At 46.0% G+C, this 23,184-nt stretch overlaps 1 protein-coding gene across 1 annotated transcript in view; it reads left to right on the plus strand.

The window, feature by feature from the left end:
• PIK3R2 (phosphoinositide-3-kinase regulatory subunit 2) overlaps positions 1-23,184 on the plus strand; it is a 163,880-nt gene that overhangs the window by 97,563 nt on the left and 43,133 nt on the right. Inside the window, exons 3-4 of the mRNA XM_086946992.1 lie at positions 12,465-12,557; positions 19,193-19,267. Coding sequence (XP_086803118.1) covers positions 12,465-12,557; positions 19,193-19,267 — 168 coding nt within the window. The remainder of the gene's footprint in view (positions 1-12,464; positions 12,558-19,192; positions 19,268-23,184) is intronic.

The raw sequence follows: 23,184 nt of genomic DNA on the forward strand, positions 1-23,184 counted from the left end.
TGGAACAAAGGTCTGGCTAACCATCAAACCTTCCTTCCAACTATTTACGAGCCAAAAAGCCGGCGATTGGCCAACTTAGACCGCATTCATCCCCGCACATTCAGACAAATAAAAAACATGGAGGCCGATCCTTGGGAACCCAGGTCCCCAAACTTTTGAAGTCTCTGATTCACACCCTCTGAGTGGAACCCAGACTCCCTGGTCTCGAAGAACTATTATAAAAAAGCACGTAGTTAAAGACTCAACTTCAACAGGTGCAACGCCATTGTACGAACCTCAGAATGGTATTTGTTCCGGTGAACATCGGTTTCCAAAATATAGCCTGTCCTGTTATTGAATGTACGCGGGCTGGAGGCACCGTCCATGAGCAGTGCGGGGAATCATTGCAGTTTGTGCCTCATCAAGGGTTCGGCCATGAATAGAGGTCTTTATGGTGCAACAGGTGCTCAATTTCCTATTCACGCACTTGGCTTCCGCTGAAATTCCGGCCTCGACAAATTGGTCGGCTACAGTGATGCACAAATTGGCCGTGGCTTGAGTGGAAGCGCCTGGAAAGTACATTAAATCGCTCACATTCACCCTGGCGTATCCACCTGACTGCCCGCTTTGTATGAGCGAACACCGCATGTGGTTCGCATCATGTCGTCATAGTATGTAGGGCAAACCTAGCTGGGAAGCACCCATCCTCCCATATGTCTGTGGAGAGTTTGGAGAAAGTTAAAGTCCTGTTTAGAAGGTGTTGTACGTATATTTGCATTCCACATTTTTACATCTTACAATTCCATTGCATGCATTGATAACTTGCACAGATTGATGAAGCGGTTTGCCAAGAATCGCGTGATTTTTGGTCAGGTACTGTAGCTGGGATCAGAACCCTGTCTCCAGGTTCCAATGTCTCTCTGGTCACCAGCTTAATCACTAAATCATTCTCCCAAGCTGTTATGGAGAAACGCGCATGTTATAGAACAGAGAAGCTATAATAAGGCACCCTGTGCTGGAAGTTTCCTATTGGGAAAGTATAGGTAAAAGTTAAAAAAAAAAAAGTTTGATAAACTTCAAAATAATTAGTATAAATATTTTTATCTTTAATATTAGTGTAAAGTAATTGTACATATTTATTTTAAATGTAGAACAATTAAATGCTATAGCTGCATTCACTTATTGGAAATTTTAAATTTAAACATTTTTTAAATATCACATGAAATGTAAATTAATGTTTTAAAGTTCAATTAAAAAAACATTTAACACCCAGAGTTAAAAAAAGTTTTTATGTATTAAGAATTATTAAAAGCAATGTATGCAGTTAATTCGAAGTAATTGAATTACATTTTGATAAAAATCAATTCTCCATTGATGTTTAAATTCATAAAAGGTTACTACAATTTTTTTTAAATGTAATAATATATTTTAATTTAAGATACTGTTTTAAACCTAACTTCAATGTATTTATATTTGAACTAGTTTACAAAATGTAATTTCACATTATTTTCTTTGGGGAATTATTTTAAGTCCCTACCTCCATTATTTTTTACGGGAAGGTGCTGCACTATCAGTTGTTGTCTGGTGGTGAACTTACCCCAGTTCTGAGTTTACGTACATTTACTCCTGTTCTGCTTCTTTTTGGCTGTAGTAACTTTAGAAATGCACTATATAGATAGCAGTGGGCCATTTATTTTGTAGATGGGTGTATGTACCTCTGTAAACCTCTCCCTATCCTAAACCCCTCCCTTTTGAAAGGCTAGGAGAGGTGGAGATTTACACTTGTAGGATTGTGAATATAATTTTGTAGGACTTTAATAGTTCTATTGCGGCACTGCCAATTGCACTTCAAAATGCAGTTTGTGAACCCGGACCATTGTGTTTGATAAGGATTGTGTTGTATTATCAATATAAGGATATTTAAGCTGTAAATGTGTGTTTTCTTAGTTCGAAAAGAACTCCTATTTAATTCCAACTGAAGGTGGATGATTGATTGGAGTGAGGGAAGGTGGGATTCAGGTTTTAGAGGTTACGTTTCTGTGTTCAGATTTAGAACGAATGACGTTGAAGGGGCTTTCCATATTCTTGTTTTGTATTAAGAGTGAGCTTGGAGATCTGTGTTCTGTGTGTCTGCGTCTAGGCTAACCCAAGGGTGGTTCTGTGTGAGCTTGGCTCTAGAGTCTGAGTTGATTGTTGGGTGAACGGGAGTGATCTTGTGTTGAGGGTCTCTGGGTTGATTGTTGGATGCATGAGCTTGTCTGGGAGGTCTGTTTGTGTCACTTGTTGGGTATACTGTTGTGAGCTTGTCTGTAGGGTCTTCTTGTGTCAATTGTTGACTGTACAAGTGGTGCTCGTCTGAAGGGTGTCCTTCTGTCGATTGATGTTTGTACAGGCGTGTGCTCGTCTGGAGGGTCTCCTTGTGTTAATTGTTGGGTGTACAAGCGTGGGTTTATCTGGAGGGTCTCCTCGTGTTAATTGTTGGGTGTACAAGCCTGAACTCATCTGTAATGCCTCCTTGGGTCGACTGTTGGGTGTACAGGTGTGGGCTCGTCTGATGGGTCTCCTTGTGTCGATTGTTGGGTGTACAAGCGTGAACTCATCTGTAATGCCTCCTTGGGTCGACTGTTGGGTGTACAGGTGAAGGGCTCGTCTGATGGGTCTCCTTGTGTCGATTGTTGGGTGTACAAGCGTGAACTCATCTGTAATGCCTCCTTGGGTCGACTGTTGGGTGTAAAAGTGTGAACTCATCTGTAATGCCTCCTTGGGTCGACTGTTGGGTGTACAGGTGTGGGCTCGTCTGATGGGTCTCCTTGTGTCGATTGTTGGGTGTACAAGCGTGAACTCATCTGTAATGCCTCCGTGGGTCGATTGTTGGGTGTACAAGCGTGAACTCCTCTGTAATGCCTCCTTGGGTCGACTGTTGGGTGTACAGGTGTGGGCTCGTCTGGTGGGTCTCCTTGTGTCGATTGTTGGGTGTACAAGCGTGAACTCATCTGTAATGCCTCCTTGGGTCGACTGTTGGGTGTACAAGCGTGAACTCATCTGTAATGCCTCCTTGGGTCGACTGTTGGGTGTACAAGCGTGAACTCATCTGTAATGCCTCCTTGGGTCGACTGTTGGGTGTAAAAGCGTGAACTCATCTGTAATGCCTCCTTGGGTCGACTGTTGGGTGTACAGGTGTGGGCTCGTCTGATGGGTCTCCTTGTGTCGATTGTTGGGTGTACAAGCGTGAACTCATCTGTAATGCCTCCTTGGATCGACTGTTGGGTGTACAAGCGTCAACTCATCTGTAATGCCTCCTTGGGTCGACTGCTGGGTGTACAGGTGTGGGCTCGTCTGAAGGGTCTCCTTGTGTCGATTGTTGTGTGTAAAGGCGTTGCTTGTCCGTAGGGTCTCCTTGTGTCGATTGTTGGGTGTACAAGCGTGAACTCCTCTGTAATGCCTCCTTGGGTCGACTGTTGGGTGTACAGGTGTGGGCTCGTCTGGTGGGTCTCCTTGTGTCGATTGTTGGGTGTACAGGCGTGAACTCCTCTGTAATGCCTCCTTGGGTCGACTGTTGGGTGTACAAGCGTGAACTCATCTGTAATGCCTGCTTGGGTCGACTGTTGGGTGTACAAGCGTGAACTCATCTGTAATGCCTCCTTGGGTCGACTGTTGGGTGTACAAGCGTGAACTCATCTGTAATGCCTCCTTGGGTCGACAGCTGGGTGTACAGGTGTGGGCTCGTCTGAAGGGTCTCCTTGTGTCGATTGTTGTGTGTAAAGGCGTTGCTTGTCCGTAGGGTCTCCTTGTGTCGATTGTTGGGTGTACAGGCGTGAACTCCTCTGTAATGCCTCCTTGGGTCGACTGTTGGGTGTACAAGCGTGAACTCATCTGTAATGCCTGCTTGGGTCGACTGTTGGGTGTACAAGCGTGAACTCATCTGTAATGCCTCCTTGGGTCGACTGTTGGGTGTACAAGCGTGAACTCCTCTGTAATGCCTCCTTGGGTCGACTGTTGGGTGTACAAGCGTGAACTCATCTGTAATGCCTCCTTGGGTCGACTGTTGGGTGTGTACAAGCGTGAACTCATCTGTAATGCCTCCTTGGGTCGACAGCTGGGTGTACAGGTGTGGGCTCGTCTGAAGGGTCTCCTTGTGTCGATTGTTGTGTGTAAAGGCGTTGCTTGTCCGTAGGGTCTCCTTGTGTCGATTGTTGGGTGTACAGGCGTGAACTCCTCTGTAATGCCTCCTTGGGTCGACTGTTGGGTGTACAAGCGTGAACTCATCTGTAATGCCTGCTTGGGTCGACTGTTGGGTGTACAAGCGTGAACTCATCTGTAATGCCTCCTTGGGTCGACAGCTGGGTGTACAGGTGTGGGCTCGTCTGAAGGGTCTCCTTGTGTCGATTGTTGTGTGTAAAGGCGTTGCTTGTCCGTAGGGTCTCCTTGTGTCGATTGTTGGGTGTACAAGCGTGAACTCCTCTGTAATGCCTCCTTGGGTCGACTGTTGGGTGTACAGGTGTGGGCTCGTCTGAAGGGTCTCCTTGTGTCGATTGTTGTGTGTACAGGCGTTGCTTGTCCGTAGGGTCTCCTTGTGCCGATTGATGGGGGTAGGCTCCAAGGTCTCTCAATGCAGATAAATGTAACTTTAGTGCCACGTGCTCTGCACTGTAGTTTCTTGTGGTAACTTGCCCTGTACGCGTGATATCAAAGCCAGCGACGAGACACAATATAATAAGCGCCCCAGAAAAATTTGGTACGGATCCTCTAACCTAACGTTTCGCTGCGGCTGTCTGGGTGCACGAATCCTCTGGGTCACGCGGACTATAGCTAAGCAATGGGTATCGCGTGCGCCACAGGAGGTGCCAGGAAAAGTGCATTACAGTCATCCATGTGGTTTCACTTAAATCCTCTGCAAAGACACTGTCAATCGGCTGTAACAAGAAGCGATGAGGTTGTCTGTATACATTTTTTTTTTAATACGCCTCTTCAGCAATCCTACTTCCCTAAAACGTATCACTAGGGAGCACTGTTTGACCTGTGTGCACCACTGCGGACATACTCGGACGCAGACTCACCAGGATGTAAAGCAGGTCTGGCCTTCCCAAGCTGGATTTTTTTTTATTTGTTACATAAACAATTTGTTTAAAAAAATTTAAATATATAAAAGTAAAGGAACGGCCTAGCCGACCAAGTGAACCAGCCTTGGCACCAAATTGCACTACTTTGCAGGCGGCTTTGCATGTGTGATGTGGCCAAAAGCCATCATTTACGGTGCAAGGGAGCCAATGGATGAGGTGGGCTGACCCCCAGCCACTTGGGGTATTCTGTGGTGACTGGAAGAGAAATGTGACTGACACTTCAACAGACCAATGGACAAAGAGGACACGGTATGTGTGTATGTATGTATTTTTTTATGCATTTTTGTAACACAGGATGGAGACGCATTAAATTTGACTTAAAAGAAAGAAACATTTGAAACCTAAAATAATGCTAAAAAGAAGCATAGAAGCGGTCGGTACAGCCTAGGTCTGCCCGGTTATGCCTCTCCCAGAGTGTCTCTCAGCCTCTCCCCGCCTGGGAAGCTTTGGCAGAGATATATTGACTGTCTCGAGGAGTGCGGGGGCGGCGCTCGCGTGCTTTTTCAGGTGCAAGCACCCGTGCACAGCCAGCCCCGGGGCCTTGGAGGTGCTTCAAGATGATTGTCTGGGAGGCAGGATGGGGAGGCGCAGAGTAAACAGTGAGACAAAGGCCGCGCCGGGAGCGTTGCATAAGACCCGAGTGCATGCCGGGTAAAAGCAGGCTCCTAATCTGCACCAGCATGCCTGCGGTGTCAGGGGACTTGATAAAGGGGGCCAGGGCTGTCAGGCTGCCTTAGACAAGGCCCGGCCCTGCCAAGGTGCTCTAGGGGTGTTTGGGGGGCGACCTTCCTGTGCCCTTCAGCCCTCTGCCCATCGTATGCCCCCAGCCCTGGTCACTGCTGGACCCCTGATTCCAATGCGGGCTCCTGCGACTGCCACATTCCGATAATTGCTTCGGTTTGTTGGCGGGAATGTCATAGGGTTCATGCACCTGCGGGAAGGAGCTCAGTAAACGTATTTTTTTTCTGACTATTCAGCCCCACTTTGAGCCACAAACTCCACCGATGTGTGTCCCAAGCGAGATAAACAGCTAACCGGCCCTGCCTTCTGTCCCAGGGGCGCCTGTTGGGGGTAATTATTCTTGTCTGTACACTAGCTGCCTTTGCAGACTGAGGTCTTGTACAATTAGAGTTAAAATGTTCTACTTCTAACACAGTTCATCTTCAAACCTCTCACCAAAATCACATGATGTGACATATGCAGGTTACACTAAGGGTTCTGCCCCAGCGGCATGAACCCACTGAGCTATTTGACCTGGATTACAATTGAAATTATACTGCACTAATAATATTAGTAGCTGTGAATGTGTTTTATTGAACATGAGTAGCTCTCAATACAGAAAAGGTTGGAGACCCCTGCCGTAGGGACCTGGTAAAATGTAAATCAAGCACTTTGCACAAAAAGAAATAAGAAACATTTGTGTTATCTGTAATGCAGTTTGGATTAATTGCTTCCATGTGTCTCCAGTGAACAGTGCACCCCCCTTTTAGACAGACAGGGGGGGGGGGGTGTTGGTAGGGTTTTAGTTGAAGCTGTGGGGCGGGGTTTGATGGTGTAGCGCCTCAGTATTGTACCCTCTGTGCAGTTTTAGGCAAGCAGATACTCCTTAACTGAAGCTTGCAAGGGTGGATAAAGCGTGCGGATACTCCTTAACTGAAGCTTGCAAGGGTGGATAAAGTGAGCAGATTCTCCTTAACTGAAGCGTGCAAGGGTGGATAAAGCATGCGGATACTCCTTAACTGAAGCTTGCAAGGGTGGATAAAGTGTGCAGATACTCCTTAACTGAAGCTTGCAAGGGTGGATAAAGCGTGCGGATACTCCTTAACTGAAGCTTGCAAGGGTGGATAAAGTAAGCAGATTCTCCTTAACTGAAGCGTGCAAGGGTGGATAAAGCATGCGGATACTCCTTAACTGAAGCTTGCAAGGGTGGATAAAGCGTGCAGATACTCCTTAACTGAAGCTTGCAAGGGTGGAGATATTCCTTAACTGAAGCGTGCAAGGGTGGATAAAGCATGCAGATACTCCTTAACTTGAGCATGCAAGGGTGGATAAGGATACTCCTTAACTGAAGCGTGCAAGGGTGGATAAAGCATGCAGATACTCCTTAACTGAAGCGTGCAAGGGTGAATAAAGCATGCAGATTCTTCTTAACTGAAGCATGCAAGGGTGGATAAATATACTCCTTAACTGAAGCTTGCAAGGGTGGATAAAGCCTGCTGGTGCTCCTTAACTGAAGCATGCAAGGGTGGATAAAGATACTCCTTAACTGAAGCGTGCAAGGGTGGATAAAGATACTCCTTAACTGAAGCGTGCAAGGGTGGATAAAGATACTCCTTAACTGAAGCATGCAAGGTGGATAAAGATACTCCTTAACTGAGGCATGCAAGGGTGGATAAAGATACTCCTTTACTGAAGCATGCAAGGTGGATAAAGATACTCCTTAACTGAAGTGTGCAAGGGTGGATAAAGATACACCTTAACTGAAGCGTGCAAGGGTGGATAAAGATACTCCTTAACTGAAGCATGCAAGGGTGGATAAAGATACTCCTTAACTGAGGCGTGCAAGGGTGGATAAAGATACTCCTTAACTGAAGCATGCAAGGTGGATAAAGATACTCCTTAACTGAGGCATGCAAGGGTGGATAAAGATACTCCTTTACTGAAGCATGCAAGGTGGATAAAGATACTCCTTAACTGAAGTGTGCAAGGGTGGATAAAGATACACCTTAACTGAAGCGTGCAAGGGTGGATAAAGATACTCCTTAACTGAAGCATGCAAGGGTGGATAAAGATACTCCTTAACTGAGGCGTGCAAGGGTGGATAAAGATACTCCTTAACTGAAGCATGCAAGGTGGATAAAGATACTCCTTAACTGAAGCGTGCAAGGGTGGATAAAGATACTCCTTTACTGAAGCATGCAAGGTGGATAAAGATACTCCTTTACTGAAGCATGCAAGGTGGATAAAGATACTCCTTAACTGAGGCGTGCAAGGGTGGATAAAGATACTCCTTAACTGAAGCATGCAAGGTGGATAAAGATACTCCTTAACTGAAGCGTGCAAGGGTGGATAAAGATACTCCTTTACTGAAGCATGCAAGGTGGATAAAGATACTCCTTTACTGAAGCATGCAAGGTGGATAAAGATACTCCTTAACTGAAGCGTGCAAGGGTGGATAAAGATACTCCTTTACTGAAGCATGCAAGGTGGATAAAGATACTCCTTTACTGAAGCATGCAAGGTGAATAAAGATACTTCTTAACTGAAGCGTGCAAGGGTGGATAAAGATCCTCCTTTACTGAAGCATGCAAGGTGGATAAAGATACTCCTTTACTGAAGCATGCAAGGTGGATAAAGATACTCCTTAACTGAAGCATGCAAGGTGGATAAAGATACTCCTTAACCGAAGCGTGCAAGGGTGGATAAAGATACTCCTTTGCTGAAGCATGCAAGGTGGATAAAGATACTCCTTAACGGAAGCTTGCAAGGGTGGATAAAGATACTCCTTTACAGAAGCATGCAAGGTGGGTAAAGATACTCCTTTACTGAAGCGTGCAAGGTGGATAAAGATATTCCTTAACTGAAGCGTGCAAGGGTGGATAAAGATACTCCTTAACTGAAGCATGCAAGGTGGATAAAGATACTCCTTAACTGAAGCGTGCAAGGGTGGATAAAGATACTCCTTTACTGAAGCATGCTAGGTGGATAAAGATACTCCTTTACTGAAGCATGCAAGGTGAATAAAGATACTCCTTAACTGAAGCGTGCAAGGGTGGATAAAGATACTCCTTTACTGAAGCATGCAAGGTGGATAAAGATTCTCCTTTACTGAAGCATGCAAGGTAGATAAAGATACTCCTTAACTGAAGCATGCAAGGTGGATAAAGATACTCCTTAACGGAAGCGTGCAAGGGTGGATAAAGATACTCCTTTACTGAAGCATGCAAGGTGGATAAAGATACTCCTTAACGGAAGCGTGTAAGGGTGGATAAAGATACTCCTTTACTGAAGCATGCAAGGTGGGTAAAGATACTCCTTTACTGAAGCGTGCAAGGTGGATAAAGATATTCCTTAACTGAAGCGTGCAAGGGTGGATAAAGATACTCCTTAACTGAAGCATGCAAGGTGGATAAAGATACTCCTTAACTGAAGCGTGCAAGGGTGGATAAAGATACTCCTTTACTGAAGCATGCTCGGTGGATAAAGATACTCCTTTACTGAAGCATGCAAGGTGAATAAAGATACTCCTTAACTGAAGCGTGCAAGGGTGGATAAAGATACTCCTTTACTGAAGCATGCAAGGTGGATAAAGATTCTCCTTTACTGAAGCATGCAAGGTAGATAAAGATACTCCTTAACTGAAGCATGCAAGGTGGATAAAGATACTCCTTAACGGAAGCGTGCAAGGGTGGATAAAGATACTCCTTTACTGAAGCAGGCAAAGGTGGATAAAGATACTCCTTAACGGAAGCGTGTAAGGGTGGATAAAGATACTCCTTTACTGAAGCATGCAAGGTGGATAAAGATACTCCTTTACTGAAGCATGCAAGGTGGATAAAGATACTCCTTTACTGAAGCATGCAAGGGTGGATAAAGATACTCCTTTACTGAAGCATGCAAGGTGGATAAAGATACTCCTTAACTGAGGCGTGCAAGGGTGGATAAAGATACTCCTTAACTGAAGCATGCAAGGTGGATAAAGATACTCCTTTACTGAAGCATGCAAGGTGGATAAAGATACTCCTTAACTGAAGCATGCAAGGTGGATAAAGATACTCCTTAACGGAAGCGTGCAAGGGTGGATAAAGATGCTCCTTTACTGAAGCATGCAAGGGTGGATAAAGATACTCCTTTACTGAAGCATGCAAGGTGGATAAAGATACTCCTTAACGGAAGCGTGCAAGGGTGGATAAAGATACTCCTTTACTGAAGCATGCAAGGTGGATAAAGATGCTCCTTTACTGAAGCATGCAAGGTGGATAGAGATACTCCTTTACTGAAGCATGCAAGGTGGATAAAGATGCTCCTTTACTGAAGCATGCAAGGTGGATAAAGATACTCCTTTACTGAAGCATGCAAGGTGGATAAAGATGCTCCTTTACTGAAGCATGCAAGGTGGATAAAGATACTCCTTTACTGAAGCATATAAGGATGGATCAGGCAGGCTGGTGCTCATTAACTGAATCTTGCAATGGCAGATAAAGCATGCAGGTTCTCTCATCTGGGAACAGCTCATGGTGGCTCTGTCATGCAGGTGCGCTGTATCTGCAACATTGCAGGGCAGTGACACCATGCTAATACTCTTCATTTAAGAATGGAAGGGTAAAAGAGGCATGGAAGGCCCTTTAAATGAGGTATTTTAAGGTGGGGAGCTCTTTAAATTAAGCAATTAAAGTCTGGACAGGATTGCACTCTAGCCGAGGCATGCTGGAGCCAGTGCAATGAATGTGGAGGAGGCGTGGTAATGCCCGTGGAGTGGAAGCACGGTATACTAGCTGAGGCATGCTGGTACTCTATAAATGAAACACGGCTGGGTAGATGAGGCGTGCTGGTACTCTACTAAAGAAACATGGCCGGTAGATGAGGCATTTTGGTACTCTACAAAAGGGGCATGGCTGGTAGATGAGGCATATTGGTACTCTATAAACGAAGCACGGCCGGGTAGATGAGGCATGCTCATACTCTATAAAAGAAGCATGGGCAGTAAATGAGGCATGCTGGTACTCTACAAAAGAAACATGACCAGTAAATGAGGCGTGCTGGTACTCTATAAAGGACGCATGGCTGGTAGATGAGGCATGATGGTACTCTATAAAGGAAGCATGGCTGGGTAGATGAGGTATGCTGGTACTCTATAAAGGAAGCATGGCTGGTAGATGAGGCATGATGGTACCTTATAAAAGAAGCATGGACGAGTAGATGAGGCATGCTGGCACTCTATAAAAGAAGCACAGCTGGTAGATGAGGTATGCTGGTACTCTATAACAGAAGCATGGCTGGTACTCGATAACGGAAGCATGGCTGGTAGATGAGGTATGCTGGTACTCTATAACGGAAGCATGGGTGGTAGATGAGGCATGCTGGTACTCTATAACAGAAGCATGGCTGGTAGATGAGGCATGATGGTACCTTATAAAAGCAGCATGGAGGAGTAGATGAGGCATGCTGACACTCTATAAAAGAAGCACAGCCACGTAGATGAGGTATGCTGGTACTCTATAACGGAAGAATGGCTGGTAGATGAAGCATGATGGTACCTTATAAAAGAAGCATGGACGAGTAGATGAGGCATGCTGGCACTCTATAAAAGAAGCACAGCCACGTAGATGAGGTATGCTGGTACTCTATAACGGAAGAATGGCTGGTAGATGAGGCATGATGGTACCTTATAAAAGAAGCATGGCCGAGTGGATGAGGCATGCTGGCACTCTATAAAAGAAGCACAGCTGGTAGATGAGGTATGCTGGAACTCTATAACAGAAGCATGGCTGGTACTCTATAACAGGAGCATGGCTGGTACTCTATAACGGAAGCATGGCTGGTACTCTATAACAGGAGCATGGCTGGTACTCTATAACGGAAGCATGGCTGGTAGATGAGGCATGATGGTACCTTATAAAAGCAGCATGGATGAGTAGATGAGGCATGCTGGCACTCTATAAAAGAAGCACGGCCACGTGGATGAGGTATGCTGGTACTCTGTAAAGGAAGCATGGCTGGTAGATGAGGCATGATGGTACCTTATAAAAGAAGCATGGACGAGTAGATGAGGCATGCTGGCACTCTATAAAAGAAGCACAGCTGGTAGATGAGGTATGCTGGTACTCTAACGGAAGCATGGCTGGTAGATGAGGTATGCTGGTACCTTATAAAAGCAGCATGGATGAGTAGATGAGGTATGCTGGTACTCTATAAAAGAAGCACGGCCACGTAGATGAGGTATGCTGGTACTCTATAACGGAAGCATGGCTGGTAGATGAGGCATGATGGTACCTTATAAAAGCAGCATGGATGAGTAGATGAGGTATGCTGGTACTCTATAACGGAAGCATGGCTGGTAGATGAGGCATGATGGTACCTTATAAAAGCAGCATGGATGAGTAGATGAGGTATGCTGGTACTCTATAACGGAAGCATGGCTGGTAGATGAGGTATGCTGGTACTCTATAACGGAAGCATGGCTGGTAGATGAGGCATGCTGGTACAGGACCAGGGTTCTGAGCTCTCTAAAGTTTTGACTTCAAACATTATGTTCTTTTAGACATAATCAACTAGGTAGTTGAATATATAAGCTTATTGTGTCTGTTTAGCCCAGGTTTTGACTACGGTTTCTGTTGACCCTGTTCTGTTTTTTCTCTTTTGAAGGCTCCGCCCTCCCTGACCTCACCGAGCAGTTTTCGCCTCCAGAGAACGGGCCTCCGATCCTGGTGAGGCTATTGGACGCCATCGAAAAGAAAGGTACAGTGGTTGGCCGATCAGTCAATCAATCAATCAGGAGTTTGTAAAGCTCGGCTACTCACCCGCGAGGGTCTCAAGGCGCTGGCCAATGGCATTGTAGCATGAGTGTGGCGCTTTCACTCCCCGTTCTAAACCCCACAACATTTTCTGTGATAAATGTAGAGTATAATTTGTTTCTCCTGCACATTTGGGTGTGTGGTCTTTTTGTGATCAGGCTAGGTGGGAGGTTGAATAGTGTTGTGAGTGCTGCAAAGTCATAGGTGACCTATGCTATGCTTAAGCAGACACCAAGAAGAGAAATGTGTGAGTGTAGTTACCCCATCAAAAGTATCTTCCGGTGACTGACTCAGTTGATTTCAGAGCAGGACTGGCACACCAGAGTTGGCGAAGGTGCAACCCAGGAGATGGTTCCAAGGGAGACGACAGACATCACAGTATTGTGTCTGCGGGGTCACCCAGATGTGGTAGTGGGGCAGTCCAACAGAGACGACAGACATCACATTAGTGTGTCTGCGGGGTCACCCAGATGTGGGAGTGGGGCAGTCCAACGGAGACGACAGACATCACATTAGGGTGTCTGCGGGGTCACCCAGATGTGGTAGTGGGGCAGTCCAACAGAGACGACAGACATCACATTAGTGTGTCTGCGGGGTCACCCAGATGTGGGAGTGGGGCAGTCCAACAGAGACGACAGACATCACATTAGTGTGTCTGCGGGGTCACCCAGATGTGGGAGTGGGGAAGTCCAACGGAGACGACAGACATCACATTAGTGTGTCTGCGGGATCACCCAGATGTGGGAGTGGGGCAGTCCAACAGAGACGACAGACATCACATTAGTGTGTCTGCAGGGTCCCTCAGATGTGGGAGTGGGGAAGTCCAACGGAGACGACAGACATCACATTAGGGTGTCTGCGGGGTCACCCAGATGTGGTAGTGGGGCAGTCCAACAGAGACGACAGACATCACATTAGTGTGTCTGCGGGGTCACCCAGATGTGGGAGTGGGGCAGTCCAACAGAGACGACAGACATCACATTAGTGTGTCTGCGGGGTCACCCAGATGTGGGAGTGGGGAAGTCCAACGGAGACGACAGACATCACATTAGTGTGTCTGCGGGGTCACCCAGATGTGGGAGTGGGGCAGTCCAACAGAGACGACAGACATCACATTAGTGTGTCTGCAGGGTCCCTCAGATGTGGGAGTGATGCAGCCAGAGGAACCCCTTACTCCAGATCCGCGTTGTAACGTGGAAATGAAGAAAAAACTGAAGTCAGCGCGCTGGGAGGGACTTATGTGGCTTCGCCGACGTCACGTCTGTGGACGACGTCAGGGCGGAGCCATGCTGCGCCGTCTCCCGGCAAGCAGAGGTGCTGCTGCAAAAAGTTTTCCATATCCAGTCTGACGCCCGGGGATATTATAAGTTAAGGAATCTGCAGCTAGACAACGTCTCTACCAGATACATCGCTACTGAAGGTAAGTAACTCATTCAACAGAGACGACAGACATCACAGTATTGTGTCTGAGGGGTTCCCCCAGATGTGGGAGTGGTGCAGTCCAGCGGAGACGACAAACATCACAGTAGTACGTCAGCGGCAGTGCCTAATTTGAGCCGGTGGTTTCTGGTGCTTGCACCGCCACTTAATTGTCAACACCAGGCTTTTATTTTAAATAAACCGCCACCTGATGGCGCTGTGAATCTAATTTAGAGGTGAGCACAACAACAGTTGTTTATTAATTGAATATATATCAAAACGACTAATACCTGTCGTCCAAGCCATTCTTATAGCTTTAGGGGCCTGGAATACGCTGAATTGTCACACTTGTAGAGTGTGATGGTTAGGAGTTGTGTTGGTAAAGTCATTGGCAACGCTGCCAGGGGCAATGGGCGGTGCAAACTGCGGTGACCTCCTGAAGAGAGTCCTGGCACTTATTTGTTTACAAATTAAGCACTGCCGGGTGCGCCCAGATGTGGGAGTGGTGGAGTCCAACGGAGACAACAGGCATCAGAGAAGTGGGCTTACCGGGTCCTGTGACTGACTGCATCAACCCATGGCACAATGGATGGCACCAATGAGTCCGTGGAGGGCACACAGGCCGACCAGTATGGGGGCGGGGGTGCAGGGCCTGGCACCGAATTAACATACATAACCAAGTGGCATACGCCAAACTCGGGATTCAGTGCAAGTCCCGTGCACTTCCAAAACCAACAAGGGGGCTGGGCTTAGAAGCGGGAGCTGATGAGACAAATTTCCCTCATCACTGCACGGTGTGTCCGGACCTGCTTTATGCAAGGCTTGCATAGTGCCCCTAAATGATACAGTGTGGAATAAAGATGAAATTACCTTTTAGCTGTGTCTCCTTGCATAGGAGGCATTTGACCAGTGCTTTATTTGTAAGATATTAAGTGCCAGGGCCCTGACCAGGAGCCCACTGCAGCTTGCACCTCACATTGCCCAGTCATATCTGCCAATGAGGGCACCAAAACAACTACTAACCGTCTCTTTCTCGCCTGCAAGTGCGATAGTTCAGATTATTCCAGTTCCCCAAAGTGAAGGGAATAGCTGGGGAGGCAGGTATTAGTATTTTTTTAATGTGTATTGTATTCATAAACAACCGTTGTTCTGCTCATCTCTAAATTAGACTAGCAGTGCCACCATGTGGCAGTCTGTCCTAAGTGTGGTGATGACAATTAAGTGCCAGTCCTGAGCACCAAAAACCACCTGCTCAAATTAAGCACTGCATTTAACACGTTATGCTATTGTGAGGGCCAGGCTTGCAGGACTTGAAAGGCGCACCACTGGGGTCTTTGATGAGCCGTCCATGGCAGGCTGTGAGAATATCAGACTGAGATACATTCATGTGCAGTGAATCCTATGCACAGCCCATGTTTTCTTTGAAGGTGTGTATATCCAAGGGGAGGACTGGGCAGGTGTTGGCACCCAGGCCAGTGTTTGGCACCGCTCGTCTGCTGTGATTCACAGCTATGTCAGGAATACAGGCCTTTTGCAAAACCACAGCACATGTCCCAGGAGAACCTTTCAGTCTTGGCAAATGCAAAAGATTGCAGCACATCATTAGACAACAATGTAAGAACTTCTTCAAACTGAAAGACTTCCAGAGCCTCTGCCAAGAAGAGCTCACCTTCGCTGACTCCCCTGCCCAGGACAGCTCTTTCACAACCACAGAAGAGAGTGTGACTGCTTGCAGATAGAGTGCAGGAGAGCACAGCATTCATGTGCCCTGATTGCAGGAGACTGCAGCATGGTGCATATTTGCACGTGCCTGGATTCTAGTAGAATGCAGCCCTTGCATTCATTCAGGTGCCCTTGATGTAGGATAGTGCAGCTCTACGAAGTTATTTGTGTATCCTCAATGAAGGAGACTGCAGCAACGCACATTCATTCATGTGCCCTGATTGTAGGATGAAGCAGCACTTGCTTTCATTCATGGGCCCTGCTTTTAGGAGACTGCAGCACTGCACATCCATTCATGTTCTTTCTAGGAGAGTCCAGCACTGCACACTCATTCATGTGCCACTGCGCACTTATTACATAATTTTTTTTTATTTTTTATTAAGCTTTCTCGCACTTATTCATGATCTGTGATTATAGGAGAGTCCAGCACTGCACACTCATTCGTGTGCCACTGTGCACGTATTCATGATCTGTGCGTATAGGAGAGTCCAGCACTGCACACTCATTTATGTGCCACTGCGCACTTATTCATGGTCTGTGATTATAAGAGAGTTCCGCACTGTACATGCATTCATGTGCCACTGCGCACTTATTCATGATCTGTGCTTATGGGAGAGTCCAGCACTGCACACTCATTCATGTGCCACTGCGCGCTTATTCATGATCTGTGATTATAGGAGAGTCCCGCACTGTACATGTGCCACTGCGCACTTATTCATGATCTGTGCTTATAGGAGAGTCCAGCGCTGCACACTCATTTATGTGCCACTGCGCACTTATCCATGGTCTGTGATTATAGGAGAGTCCCGCACTGTACATGTGCCACTGCGCACTTATTCATGATCTGTGCTTATAGGAGAGTCCAGCACTGCACACTCATTTGTATGCCACTGTGCACGTATTCATGATCTGTGCTTATAGGAGAGTCCAGCACTGCACACTCATTCATGTGCCACTGCGCACTTATTCATGGTCTGTGATTATAGGAGAGTCCAGCACTGCACACTCATTCATGTGTCACTGCGCACGTATTCATGATCTGTGCTTATAGGAGAGTCCAGCACTGCACACTCATTCATGTGCCACTGCGCACGTATTCATGATCTGTGCTTATAGGAGAGTCCAGCACTGCACACTCATTCATGTGCCACTGCGCACTTATTCATGATCTGTGATTATAGGAGAGTCAGCACTGCACACTCATTTATGTGCCACTGCGCACTTATCCATGGTCTGTGATTATAGGAGAGTCCAGCACTGCACACTCATTCATGTGTCACTGCGCACTTATTACATTTAAAAAAATATTTTTTTATTAAGCTCCTCGCACTTATTCATGATCTGTGATTATAGGAGAGTCCAGCACTGCACACTCATTTGTATGCCACTGTGCACGTATTCATGATCTGTGCTTATAGGAGAGTCCAGCGCTGCACACTCATTCATGTGCCACTGCGCACTTATTCATGGTCTGTGATTATAGGAGAGTCCAGCACTGCACACTCATTTATGTGCCACTGCGCACTTATTCATGGTCTGTGATTATAGGAGAGTCCAGCACTGCACACTCATTCATGTGTCACTGCGCACTTATTACATTTAAAAAAATATTTTTTTATTAAGCTCCTCGCACTTATTCATGATCTGTGATTATAGGAGAGTCCAGCACTGCACACTCATTTGTATGCCACTGTGCACGTATTCATGATCTGTGCTTATAGGAGAGTCCAGCGCTGCACACTCATTCATGTGCCACTGCGCACTTATTCATGATCTGTGATTATAGGAGAGTCAGCACTGCACACTCATTTATGTGCCACTGCGCACTTATCCATGGTCTGTGATTATAGGAGAGTCCAGCACTGCACACTCATTCATGTGTCACTGCGCACTTATTACATTTAAAAAAATATTTTTTTATTAAGCTCCTCGCACTTATTCATGATCTGTGATTATAGGAGAGTCCAGCACTGCACACTCATTTGTATGCCACTGTGCACGTATTCATGATCTGTGCTTATAGGAGAGTCCAGCGCTGCACACTCATTTGTATGCCACTGTGCACGTATTCATGATCTGTGCTTATAGGAGAGTCCAGCGCTGCACACTCATTCATGTGCCACTGCGCACTTATTCATGATCTGTGATTATAGGAGAGTCAGCACTGCACACTCATTTATGTGCCACTGCGCACTTATCCATGGTCTGTGATTATAGGAGAGTCCCGCACTGTACATGCTTTCATGTGCCACTGCGCACTTATTCATGATCTGTGCTTATAGGAGAGTCCAGCACTGCACACTCATTCATGTGCCACTGCGCACTTATTCATGGTCTGTCTTTTAACTCTGCCTTTGTATCTTTTTAATGTAAAGGTCAATAGGGCAGCTTGAGAACACATTTTTAAGTGTTTTATTCAAACATTTACTGTTTAAAGTAAAACTACCAGCTTTCGGTGATTTTCTTTTTCAAATACTTTTTTTTACAGACAGGACATTCAAATACCGGTAATGCAGTTATAAAACAGGGCAGGTGGCGCCCCCACTTTAGACGTTGTGTTGTTACTGGAGTGCAAACCTCTGCTGTCCGCCTGGCTTGTGGTGTGTCCTGCGGGGCTGTGTATGAGTCTCAAGGTGTGTTGCTTGTGGTGTGTCCTGCGGGGCTGTGTATGAGTCTCAAGGTGTGTTGCTTGCGGTGTGTCCTGCGGGGCTGTGTATGAGTCTCGAGGTGTGTTGCTTGCGGTGTGTCCTGCGGGGCTGTGTATGAGTCTCAAGGTGTGTTGCTTGTGGTGTGTCCTGCGGGGCTGTATATGAGTCTCACGGTGTGTTGCTTGTGGTGTGTCCTGTGGGGCTGTGTATGAATCTCAAGGTGTGTTGCTTGTGGTGTGTCCTGCGGGGCTGTGTATGAGTCTCAAGGTGTGTTGCTTGTGGTGTGTCCTGCGGGGCTGTGTATGAATCTCAAGGTGTGTTGCTTGTGGTGTGTCCTGCGGGGCTGTGTATGAGTCTCAAGGTGTGTTGCTTGTGGTGTGTCCTGCGGGGCTGTGTATGAATCTCAAGGTGTGTTGCTTGTGGTGTGTCCTGTGGGGCTGTGTACAAGTCTCAAGGTGTGTTGCTTGCGGTGTGTCCTGCGGGGCTGTGTATGAGTCTCAAGGTGTGTTGCTTGTGCTGTGTTCATGGAGCCTGCTGGTTGTAAAGGTTTCCTGGGGGTGAGAGCAAACTTCGCAGGAACCCAGCATGGCTCGTTCGTGCAGGCTGAATAGATTATGACAGTAACTTTTCCCGTGCGGTTGCATTATTGGCATGCCTAAGAAATGTGTCTTTTAAGGCGCTGCAGCTGTTTTATCCTTTCGTGCATCTGTAAATGTGTTAAAACACTGATAATGTCTCGATAGAGCAGATGATGTGAATGCTTCTAACGCACATGCGCCTACCTCCGCAGGTCTGGACGGCGAGGCGCTGTACAGGGCGCCTGGAGGCCCGGCGGGCGCTGAGCTGAGACAGGCGCTGAGATCCGGTAAGAACCAGTTCCTGGTGCAGGAAGTGTGAGCGCTTCCGATGGGGAAGAGTATTAGGATGCGCCGGCCTCGGTAATGCGATCCAGGCCGGGCCGAGGCCCGCAGCAGGGCCCGGCCCGGGTGGGACTGGGCCGGCTACCGCGAGCCGGGGCTTCCCGAGGCCAGGCCGTGGTACTTTCACACAAACAACAACACAAGACACTTGTACACTGACCGTTCCGTAAACTGTCTCCAAACTATTTATGTCTATACAAAAAAGCATACACCGTCTACTTTTCCAGTTCCACACATAAAGCCACTCGGATTAAGGAAGCACTATGTAGGCGCTATAAAAAAGCCCTCCTGCAAGGATTTTTTAACTAAAACACAGCAACTAACCTTGGCGCAGACAAGCACACTACATCCATTCCATCAGACGCTTACAGCCTTTCCACTGCTGTATTGACTTCTTTTACAATTTGTGTTTCTTGTCTGATTTACCATGTTTGATATTTTCGACCCTATGTTACCATTTTTGGTAATATTTGGTCATTTTGAACCCTCTGTAATTATCCAGGTAACAACATAAGTCTACTGTAAAGCGCTCTAGCACATAGGGTGATATTGGCGCTATATAAAAATGCATAACTAAATCGTGGTAAATCACGAGTTTACGGAGGGAAGAAAGGGGGCCAACCTTACAGTCATTTTTATGCTACCAACCGTGAAAGCCGGCGAGTTATGCGCTCGCTGCTGGCATCATGCGTGACCTGCTTGTCATGAGCAAGAATTACAACGGGGACAATGCTGCCTTTCATTCTTCAGGGGTCAGTCTGCTGAGTACTGTCACATAAATTACAGGGCTGCACAACAGACACTTTGATCGTGAGTGCGAACTAAAACATTTATTTTTTGTTACTCATTTAGTACCAAACCCAAGTTTGTCTGTGCCCGCTCTGTCGGGTTTTACCCAATTTCAAACATACCTTCCATCAAAATTAAATCACTTTCATGCAATGCACACATGTACACATCACCAATCAATTCCACACAAAAAGGCATTGAGGCGAAAGTTTTTTTTTTTTTTTTTTTTAACTCGGTCCAGTGGTGGTCTTGATACAGACCTTGGACAGATGAAAGGCTGTGTCCTCTGCCGGGTTACCAGCTGGGCACTGTTGCAGAACCTAAAATTCAGGTATTGTATGCGTACTCTCCTTGCTAACTTGACCGATTAGGCAGGGTCTGTAGCACTTCCATTTACCACAGAGGCAAAGATCCTCAGATGAATCTATCTCTGCCGATAGGAGGGGGTGAAAATTAGCGTGGCCAAACTCCACGTTAGCTGCCCAATGAGGACCATTAATTGACAGCCAACTGACGGGTTTGAAATCCGATTTAGATAGACAACTCTCCAGACCATGCTGTAGAAATTAAAACTAACTACGGAAGACCCAACCTCCTAAAGAAGTTATGTCGAGTGAGAATTATGCAAACCAAGAGCTCAGAAATTGCAACACCAAACAGGCGGAGTAAAACCTGATGTTCTGATAAGGCTCGCTGATTCTCTACAAGCTTTTAAACACTAATCACAGCCAAAAATGGAAAAAGTAAACAGGGCTCAGTAAGACAGCCAAATTTAGATTCATTTTGTTATTGTATTAAGGAATTAAAATTCATCAGTTTGAGCTCTTTCTTAAGGACTTCAGTCAAGAATTTCACAGCTTGAAGTAAATCACCCAGCACTTAGACAAATCTTAAGAGGATGGTTATTAAATTCAGAGTACGAAGTCCCACTACCCTAAGGCAGAAGGATGGTTTGAATTACTAACAACTCATGCCCTACGATGCAGAGGGAAATGTTCAGATTTAAAGTGCATTAGCGGTGAGTCCATTAAATTTAAGCTTAAAGATTAAATAGGAATTTCAAAAATAAAAGAGGTTCGACAAAGAAGGTCTCTGTCGATTGTAGCACCGACTAACAGTCCATAAGAAAAGATCAATTGGCAAAGCATCCGGAATCCAAGTAGGAAAAATCAGAATGGCAGTCGTGGCCCTTTTTTTGGGGTTTCTTCTTTTATAGAACTTTAGCGGAGTCCAGTGGTGTAGCATCACACCACCATTGAAAGACTGTCATATGTCCCAGTGCACTATAAGTCACCTAATATGATTTGAAACATCATACTGGTTTCCCATGCTAGTCATGAGAAACGGAAGTTTGCGAGTCCTCACAGACCTCAGATTGGTAGAGAAGACATACAAAGTTACAACTTGTAGCCATAGTCAGAATTCTATTCGGATGTACCATGTTACAACGCATACCATTACAACTACCTACTGTTACAACGCGACCATTACAACGCATACCATTACAACGCATAGCGCTTTGAGGTGCTGGATAGTGGTAAGTATAATTTACTATTCTAACTCCAGTCCCCGTGGACCCTAGGGAAGGTGTTGGATAGTAAATTATACTTATTCCCTATCCTAGAGCGCCCCCCAGCGCAATGCGTTGTAATGGTATGCGTTGTAAAAGTCGCGTTGTAACAGTATTGCGTTGTAACAAATGCGTTGTAACAGGTGTATACCATTCTATTCCCACAGGAATATTTCACTGTGAACGTTGTAAAAAGCTGTTAAGAATGCCAGAGTGTAGAAGTGTACCAGGCAAAATATGCAACATTTAACCTTCAAAAAACCATCTATTGTATTAAATCAGGGGAAATGTCAGCATTTGAAGAACATTTTGTGAAGGCCTTTAAGTTAGCATTGCACATTTAAATGAAATGAGTTCTGAATTTAATTCAAACATAGTGAAATTAAATCAATTCAAATGGATGAATTGTATACATTTCACAAATTATTATCACATAAAATAACTAACATTAGAAATACCCTACTGCACACGCTTTCAATATTTATATAAATGCACATTTACATTTTTTTACTCTACTAAAATAATTTCTTATGTTTCATAAACAACATGGTCTCTAGTATCGATTTGTCAAACCTCTAGAGTCTAGCCCGTATTTCATTGTTACACATTTTGCACCGACTTTTCTAACTGGTGCATTCCGAGCTAAAAGCATGAAAATCACTAGGCCACATCACATCACAATTCTCATCAATGTACGCCGATAAGCAACATATGCATTAGAATTTATTATCTCAACTCATTTACGTTTTTTAATATTACCGTATGAATGTATTTTCTTCATCTCACTTCTTAAAGCACGCTTTTACGATGCCTCTTACTACACTTGTCTCTGTCTCATGTGTCACTATGTCTATTGTGGGCAACTTGTGCTTTGAGCCTTTTGTGCTTTCTGTGTATAAATGTTTGTTATGTTATGATTTTTAAAATCCTGCTGGATCAGCACTTACCCTGCCCAGGAAGTGCACCCCAATAATGTGTAGGTGGTTTGAGAGTGAAGGTGTGAGGATGAATGAATGATCCACTAATGGGCCCAAAGTGAGGGACCATACGGAGGCCCAAAGGGGAGCGATCGTCAGAGGTCTGCAGCAGAGCCAGCTACAGAGGTCCCCAGGATACTGGCCTTCAGTGATCCTCCAAAGAGTGAGCTTCAGGGGCCTTTATGAGAGTGAGCTTCAGGGGCTCATAGGAGTGAGCTTCATAGGGCCTCAGGAGAGGGAGCTTTTGGGGCCCTCTGGAGAATGAGCTTCAGGGGTCCTCAGATGAGCGAGCATCAGGGGCCCTCAGGAGAGCGAGCTTCAGTGATCCCCAGGAGAGTGAGCTTCAGGCTGTCCTCAGGGGAGTGAGCATTATTGGCCATCCAAAGAGTAAGCTTCAGGGGCCCTCAGGAGAGTGAGCTTCAAGGGCCCTGAAGAGAATGTGCTTCAGAGGCCCCTAGGAGAGAGAGCTTTTGGGACCCTGTCCACAGTGAGCTTCAGGGGCCCTCTGGACAGTGAGCTTCAGGGG

Source organism: Lissotriton vulgaris, chromosome 12 (genome assembly GCF_964263255.1).
Source record: "Lissotriton vulgaris chromosome 12, aLisVul1.2, whole genome shotgun sequence".
NCBI classification, from domain to species: Eukaryota; Metazoa; Chordata; class Amphibia; order Caudata; family Salamandridae; genus Lissotriton; species Lissotriton vulgaris.